The 8,795-nt window shown below is 39.0% G+C and overlaps 1 protein-coding gene across 1 annotated transcript in view; it reads right to left on the bottom strand.

Annotated features, from left to right (window-relative positions):
* Positions 1–389: 389 nt before the first annotated feature.
* ERGIC2 (ERGIC and golgi 2) overlaps positions 390–8,795 on the bottom strand; it is a 20,451-nt gene continuing 12,045 nt past the window's right edge. Inside the window, exons 8-13 of the mRNA XM_008946267.1 lie at positions 8,120–8,175; positions 7,081–7,179; positions 5,824–5,921; positions 2,276–2,438; positions 1,347–1,426; positions 390–586 (exon numbers count right to left, since the gene is read on the bottom strand). Coding sequence (XP_008944515.1) covers positions 521–586; positions 1,347–1,426; positions 2,276–2,438; positions 5,824–5,921; positions 7,081–7,179; positions 8,120–8,175 — 562 coding nt within the window. The 3' untranslated portion in view covers positions 390–520. The remainder of the gene's footprint in view (positions 587–1,346; positions 1,427–2,275; positions 2,439–5,823; positions 5,922–7,080; positions 7,180–8,119; positions 8,176–8,795) is intronic.

Genomic DNA, 8,795 nt, shown 5'->3' with positions numbered 1-8,795 from the left:
CACCGTTACAGAAGAAGAAAACCCAAACCCCAGCTTGCAGACCTAAGAGAAACCCCAGCTCTGTCACTGTCCCTCTTTTGCCTACTGCCCAGCCCTTCCACACATCCCACTTGTGCTCCTTTCTCCCTGGAGCTTGCTTGGCCTTCCCAGACACAGAACCAAGATAACCAAGATGCTTCAGTGGCCAATGGCAGTCATCACAAAGACATTCAGCTCAACCATGATTACTGTATTGGCAGCAGGCTCCTTTAATCCCCAGCAGATGGTCCACCTCACTGGTCTCACAACCTCCTGTAACTCCACGTGCACTTAAAAAGATTAAAAAAGTTACACAAAAGGTTTTGTTGCAGTTTGGGGTTGTTTGTTGTTTTTGTTGTGTGTTTTTGCTTGGGTTTTTTTTGTAAAGGCTTCATTCTTTGCTGCCCATCAGCACTGTCTCAGCATATTGCACAATGTTTTCTTTATTATTAAAAAAATGTCTTCTGTATCAGGCAGGAAGAAAGACAGTTTTCGTGGGATTCTAATGCGTACTATTGTCTGTAGTTAGAGGTAAGTGGTTGCTTGTGTGGCCATCAGGAAGTGGGACCTAGTCAAGCAAAAGCAAAGTGTTACTAATGGTTTGTTCAGAAACAGAATCACCCATCCCTCCCTCAAAAGACACACTCTACTCTTGGGCACTTCTTGTATGCCTTCTGCGTGGTCTCCCAAACAAAGGCTATAAAAATCTGCCTGCTTCCCTCCCCTCCCCCACTCACAGCTGGCAAACTTCAATCAAACGTGAGAGAAAGGCAGAAATCTTAAAGGCAACCTACAGGTTTAAATGGGAAAAATAAAAGTACAATAAAATCAACGAATTGCTAGAGGAGTAATCCTATAGATGTCCAGTGAAGGGAAGGAAATGTAATGACTTCTCAGCTCCTTCATACTGCTTGGCAGTGGGCTGCAGGCTCAGCAGCAGCAGCACTGAACCCCTGCAGCACTCAGTGCCTTATTCCATCAGCAGGCCAAGCAGAAGAAGAATATGTGAGGGAGACTAATGAGGCCTGGGAAAATGTGTTATTTTTCTAGCAATATGAGTATAAAAAGAATACTGTAAGGATGATGGAGGGAATGTAGCAGAGAAACCTCTAAGAGACTCTGCTTTTAAATTCAGCTTAGAAAACACCTTGCTTCCTTGCACATTAGGCTGTCCAACTATTTTTAAAAGCTGTTGAATCTCTGCTCATATGTATGTCAAGGGGAGACTTTACTGCAAGCATCTTAAATTCAGCTGGGGCCAAGTCCCAAAGTTGTCCTCATCATCCATCCTCACCACTTATTTAATACTTAGAGAAAGTTTTTCTTACTGTTGTGGATCTGGAAGAGCCCAGTCTGAAACGGCAAAAAATAATTTCTGCTACAAATCTTCCAAAGCCATGTAAAATTCCTGCAATTTCCAACATGATTTAAATTGTTACAAGCAGCAAAACTGCAGTATTTACAGAGTATTACAACAAAACCTCACACAATATTTAAATGGGTCACAGTGCAGTAAACCACTACATAGAACACTGAGAAATTAACATAAAAAAGAAAACATCAAGGGCAAGGGGAATTCTAATACTCTGAAATGCATCGACAAAAGCTAAACCAAAGCTATCCAAGCAAATGTATTCCCTCTGCTTGGCTTTCATGGGTGAAAATATATTCTGTGGGACAGAAGTATCTACTTTGAAAGAGAGCTCTTACTTCAAAGTTTCTTTACTATGCTTTCTTCAAGAGAAAGACAAGAAAGAAGTAAGTTGTAATAAAGACACCCTATTATGTCTTGACTAATCAGTGAATCAAGTCCCTTTAGCTTAGCTTGTTTTCTTTGTAGGAGCAAAACTTGCAATACATTGACAAGTGACACAAGGAAAATCCCAATTCCTTCAGACAGAAATTTTATCTCAACTTTTGGCACTGATTGAGCACTGGATCCCAACTACAGTAAACACACAGAATGTCAGAAGTCTGTGTGTGTGTGTATCTGTATTAATTTACATTAACAGATTAATACTTTTCCAGCAGTAAATAAACTATGCTATAGTTACCGAAAAGGAAACAACAGGCCTTCAGAACAGCAGAAGCTGGGACATCAAAAATTAGTAGCTTTCATTGCACTTTTCAGTGCACACAGATGGGCAACTTAGACTTGCTAGAGGTTCAGGACTTCCCTCTAGTTTATCAATAACATAATCAGCACGACCAAAGAAAAATTCTGGTAGAACTTAAGAGGGAAAGCACCAATAGTTACCTGTAGTTGAAAAAATTCCCCCAATAATGCCACAGAGCCTCACTAAGAACTGCCAAAAAGGCATGTGTTCTTCTGTCACTGTCACCATAAGTGAACTGATATCATACTTCATGAATATTCCTGACACCCCATGGCTGCCAGCCGCATGGTTAATTACTCTTTCCTGAAAGAGGAGAGACACACAGGTTAGTCACTTCTTTTTCGTCACACAGAAACCAGTCTTAGTAGATGCGATGACAAAGAGCTTCTTAATCAGAGTTACCCATCAACAGAAGACCAGGGAACATCAAGAAAACTTTGGTCAGTACCTTCTGAAAATCAAGCAATATTAAATAACAACTGACATTCCTGGTCACTGGTCTTCTGTGCTGCACATCGGTGTTCAAGGTCAGGCTCTGCTACTATCATCCTCTCAGGATCTGCTTACATGGTCCTTTAAACAAGGGTGTTTATAACTAGGATGCTTTTGATACCTATGAGGATAAGTGCCACAGTCTTGGTCCAGCCTGTGAGCTCCAGTGAGCACACTGGTATAATACAGTGCCCCAGCTCTTCCCACTTTATGCACTACCATTAATCACTTAACTCAGGATGAGACCTTTGGGAGACACTGAAGTTGCTGAACAGCCTTAGCTACAGCTGTTTTCCCAGAGGGGGTATGTACATCGACATACTGCATCTAAGACTCAGCAAGTCTCAGGGCAGACCCTGAACTGGAGTGTGCCGTAACGGAAATTCAGAAGCTTAAGTTAACTTAGACCAATGCCATTTTTTTTTCCCCTCAGTGAATACTTACATATATGCCATAATCCATTATTTTGATGGGGGGGGGGAAGTAAAAAGGTCAATGCTTCTGGGGTCTGAAAACTGAACCAGTATTAAGCCTCTTCAAAATTTCCGTCAGCTAGGTCATTCCAGACAACAGTCACACAGCAAGAAATACACCTCAGTAAAAATAACTAACGCACCACGATTACTCTAAACAGATCAGATGCTTCACTCCTAATCCAAGAACTTCCACAGTTGCTTCTAATTTCTCCAAATTCTTATACCAAAAGACCCCAAAGAGGATAGTGGCTCCTATAAATCTCTGCGGTTTTACGGTTTTAAAAAGGTTTCAGAAAAAAAAAAAAAAAACAAGCCAAAACACAACTCAACACAATCTTAAGTTTCTTTCAAAAGTTTCCTATCATTTTGTTGTTAGTGAAAGGTGTTGATAAATGCTCTGTCAAGTAAATCCGGCTGAAAATATACAAGGGCAGCAGAAAAGAACATAACTGACTGAAGACAAACTCAGCCATGTCTATGCTAGTAAGAGCAAAGAAAACAGACAAGCAAGACTGAACAAAAAAGCAATATATCACAGCTCCATTTCATCTGCAGCTTTAACAGTCTGTGCTCAAAAACCATGCAGAACACAGTACAAAATAAAAAGCAGAATAACATTTTGGAAAATAACAGACTAGGCAACTTTTCCTTCAGCTAATGTTGACATAAATCACACTGATTCTATTGCCACCAAATCAAAGTAAAAAGGATGTCAAAAAAATGCATCAGTTGTGATTCCAGGTCACAGAAACTTTGCAATGGTCAAAAAATCAAACAAATAAGAAAACTTCAAACCAGAGTGCTTTCTGTATTTCAAGAGCATGACAATATTCAGCAGTAGAGGATGGGCTATCAGGCATACTAAGAAGGAAGAGAAGACTGAAGGTAGTCAAACAGAACCTTGGCATTGGCAAGGGACAAAATTTTTTTGGTTTTCCACTGTTGTTCCCTTAGGCCCTATTGGTCTTTTGAGGTCAGTGGTGAAAAAAGAATACAAAGTCAAAGAGAACACCTAAAACCCCACCCTTAAAAGATACATAATTCTTCTTCTGCAAACCATTTTGGTTTGAGTCCAGCTTCTCCTGCTGCAGAAGTATAACTAGCAGAAAACAAATACATAAATAATAAATATAACCTGTAGAAAACAACTAGCTCTGCATCAGGTATCTCAGATATCAGTGAAGTCTTGCTAGAATTAATCTTTTTAACATTAACACAGTTACTCAAAAACCAATAACAGTGGAGATGATTCTGCCCACACCTTTCAAACCCTGCTTCCCAGTCTGTTCATCACGGACAATTAAACCTCGTTGGATTCGAGACTTAGCCATGGTTAGCTGACCACCCTTCTCCAGGTTTGCATGTGTGCCAACTCTTCTGAAATAAATGGACTAAGTAGTCCAGTGTTAACTTCTCTTAATAGCCTTTCCCAGCTCATCTGCTAGGGGTATTTGGTTTCCAGAGCTCCACAGGCAACAGGACTACCTGCTGAGACAGCGAGAGCAGGCAAGTACATAATGTCATTGTAACTCCACTACTCACAAGCTTTCCTCCTAAGCAACCTGTGACTGTTGCAACTTCAATGAAAAAAAATATTTCCCCACAAAAAAATTAACGAGCTAAGACCATACAGTTAATATTGTGCCATCTTTACAGCAGGAGAGAAAAATTTAATAAAAGATGAAAATAAACCACAGTAAGGAGTAAGATAAGCAGTTGACTGATGTCCAGAAATTTAAGGAATGCCTTAGTTGTTGGAGAGATTGTGCAGAGGAAACAAAGCAGATTGCTAGCCTAGCAGGAAATGGGAGTATATTGCATTATGAAATTCCTCTTCATTCCTCTTTCTACTCCAGCTTTCATGAATTTTAGAGTGAACCTTTCCCTTCAGCAAGCTGCATGTCCCAAGTTGAACCCCAAGACATCACCCCTATCCTACTTCCCCCAGCTATGTATTTTTCAGAAGCACAGTATAGAATTGTGAGGAAATAAAAAAGATTTTTGTCCCTTGGAAAACATCACAAACTGTACTACAGTGAACTGTCACCCTAATCTCTGAATTTCCTTTCAACCTCAAGACTTCCTCCCACTTTATCTCTCATTTTTAATTAAGCTTTTCGCAAAGGTTTTTCTTCTTTGGCTTTTGAATAAAAGATCAAAACCGAGTTCAAATGTCTGCAAATGAGACATGTAACTAGTACACATAAGGTCTTCTTATTTACAGCAGTCATTAAAATCAGCACCCTGTGATTTGCCCATGTGCTATGCTGCAGTAACTACTTTCTTTACGGATTCAGAAGCAAAAGCCTCTTGGAGCCCCAAAATGGAAGCTCTCTAGTCTGGATAATAATTGAAGTTGGTGGTTCAACAAAGATTGAACATGACAGCTGAGAGACAGATGCTTTTTGTGGCATTAGGTTTTCATACAAACTACCTTTGTTTCCATTGCTAACACTCCACAACCAAGTTCATGACATTCCAGTGATCTGCATTTTCTTGTTTGCTTCCCACATGGATAAAAAGCTAAAAGTGGATTAAATATTTTTAAAGCTACACACAAGATTACAGATCTAAGACCTCCAGGCTTTCACCACCACCGTTAGCGCCAGTGGAGTTCCCAAAACCATGGCACAGCTAAGTCTCTGTTTTCACACTTGAGCTTTTAGGAACAACCATTGTTAAGATTTTTCTTTGCATGGTTTTCTCTTACTTCTACTTACCCTTTCTGTCACTGAAAATTGATGAGTTTCTGCTGAAATTTTATACGTATGGAGTTTGGTTGGCACAACTGTGATAAAATATTGGAACATTTGGTTGTCTAGAAGAGAACAAATCTCACTGTTGAATTAAGCACAGTCAAAGACCATCTAAGACATTAACAAATAAATCGAACAAATACTACTTAAAATAGTTACTTGGATAATCCGTTTACACTAGGGACATTTTTCAAGGACTCACAGCACTGCCAAGACTACTTCAGCACCATCTCCATGAACAGTTAGTTTCCATGGGCAAGTCCTACATCACATTTGTACTTGGAGAAATTTACAAGTAATGAAAAGATCCATTAAGATCAGACCACTCAAAGCTATAATGAAATGCACAGATAGTGGTTTCCAGGGCACTAGAACTGAAAAAGTTTCACACAGTCACATTTTGCAGGACACATCTCAACACTGGTTTGAACAGACATGAGCCACTGAATTGCCTATACAATGCTGGAAGCCCTTCTAAACTCATTATGATTTTTCTCTTGATTAGACAGACTTATGAAGAATTCTTCTAGGACAATCAGCACACATGCATTTACTATTGCTCTGTCTTTGTGCAATTCCCTAAAAGAACAAACACTGACAGACTGAAGCAATTTGTTTCAGCTATATAGAGCTATTCTGGCGGGAACAGCCAATGGCCTGACTTTGAGCCAGCAGCAGCTTTAGAAGGTTCTGGGGATCACTCTCAGAGGATGAGCCATAGTTCAATAAGGTAGGTTACCATACCCCTTTACTTATAGATAAGGGAAAATGATACACAAACCCTTCCTGTAGTAGCCTCACAAAATACACCATGGAAGTGACAAACCAAATACAGGAATAGCATCCAAGACTCCTGATGCTGATTTTTTAAAACCAAATCAGACTTATTTTTCCCTGTTATGCCAACACATCTATGAAACTCCACTGTAGCATTGCTGCAAAGTCCTTTACATGTTCAGACATACTGTAACTTCAACGTAACGCAAAACTGGAGGAAACTCAGCAAAACTGGAGAAAACCAGCTTCAGCAAAGCAGCAAAATACAGCAATACTGATATTAAAAATAAATGTCTATTTAAGACATCATGTACGTAATTGAACAGTGCACTTCTCGCTACCCATTTTAGTAGGATATGCCATTTATCATTAATTTTACATTTTAAATGTAATTATTAGAAAAATACGGAAAATACGATGCTTTTTTCAACACACAACACTTACGGTCTGATGCTATTTTTTCTGTTCCATCCAAAGGATTAATAATTCCTGGAATAAGCTCTCCAAATGACAAATGATCTATTCTATGAGAGAAATTATAGGCTGAAAGACAATACAAAGAAATGAACATTTTAAAACTGTGAGATTCTGTACTCTTCTCTGAGAAAATGAGGCACCCACTTCTCCACGCTGGAAAGCACATCTGTCACAGGGTGCACTTAACTGCATGTACACTGTGACTGCATTGATACATCTACGTACATGTTTCAAACAAACTCAAGTCCAATGTGTTTATCAAAGAAATTCAGTTTCTCTAGAAAGGAGCTTCTAAAACAATTTATAAGTCTGTCTGAATCAACCCTGGAGCTAAAGAGAGTCAAAACTTCATGACAGGAAATTTCTAGCTGGCCAAATACTGATGTTACTCTACGGTTCAGGTTCTCGTATGTAATGGTATTAAAGATTACAGTTTCATAAATGAAACATACAGAGGAAGCATAAGGCAACTACCAACTTACCACATTGACTGATTTTGTACAGGTATTTAAGCTGTATAGTATTATATGCTTGTGTTGACATAAATTCGTGGGCAGACATTTGGAGGTTGAACCTACATCAAGTTCATTTTTCAGAGTAAGTCACCCTTGCCTCACATTAAGGACGGCAGCAATACACATTTAGTATCTAGAATTATAACCTAAAAAATGAAGTTTCTAAGGACAAAGGTCAGAAAATAAGGAAATAAGTAGTTTGGACTGAAATACAAGAATTTTGTATGGTATCTGCATTACAACAAAATACATCTGAGATTCCTGTGTTATCATTACTGTACAAGCAACCTAAAGATAATACACTAGTAGTGCTAAATGTACGAAACTGAGTCTCCGCTGAGTTGTAACATTGCAGAGTATCTGTCACTTCTCTTCTACAATGTAATTGCCCAGCTAGAACACCTTTGGAACAGGAACCTACATATGAACTAGGAGACAGCAGTCTGAATGAAATAATACTGATTTGTATAGAGATCATAGAAAGAACTTACACTCGTGGCTTACAAGGGCTGCCAAGTGTGCATGGCCTCGAGGGTGTGGTATTGCCCTAAAAAAAGCAAGATATGTTTTATGAAAAATCTATTTAACGAATCCACACAAAAGACAGTTTTTGTGAACAGGACTATACAGAAAAATTACCTCTCCCCCTTTATTTCTATAAATAATTTATATAAATATGTATATTAAAGATATATGCATAGATGTAACATACATATGTTTTATAAATATATGTTTTTATAAATTGTGTGCATCTGTGTAAAAAGCAAATAAATACATTTTTCTTAGTGCAGAGTACAGACAGCCTGAATGACAAAGTACAGACACATCAGACTCATGAAAACCCTCTTACACAAAGTCAGTGTCTTGCATTTTTAGAAATGTGAAAACCACATTAAGACACTGGTCTACTAGAAGAGCCACCAAGGCCAACCACAAGGAAAGCTGCAGAACTGCTCAAGTGAGTAACGAAAACTTCACTGTGCTTGTTCTTAACTATGCTCTGCATTTGCCCCTTGACTAAGCAGGTTAACCTCAGGTCTGAACACTTGCTTGTAGACCTGCAAAGTACAATGCAGAGGGTGGTAACAGTGTGAAGAGCCGAAAAAAAAGGTGCAACTCTGTCTGCGAAGTAGCAGTCTCTCAGCCACGCTTCATCCTTATGGGTTC

Source organism: Merops nubicus, unplaced genomic scaffold, assembly GCF_000691845.1.
Source record: "Merops nubicus isolate BGI_N331 unplaced genomic scaffold, ASM69184v1 scaffold50028, whole genome shotgun sequence".
Taxonomy (NCBI): domain Eukaryota; kingdom Metazoa; phylum Chordata; class Aves; order Coraciiformes; family Meropidae; genus Merops; species Merops nubicus.
This window is presented reverse-complemented; position numbering and strand designations above follow the sequence as displayed.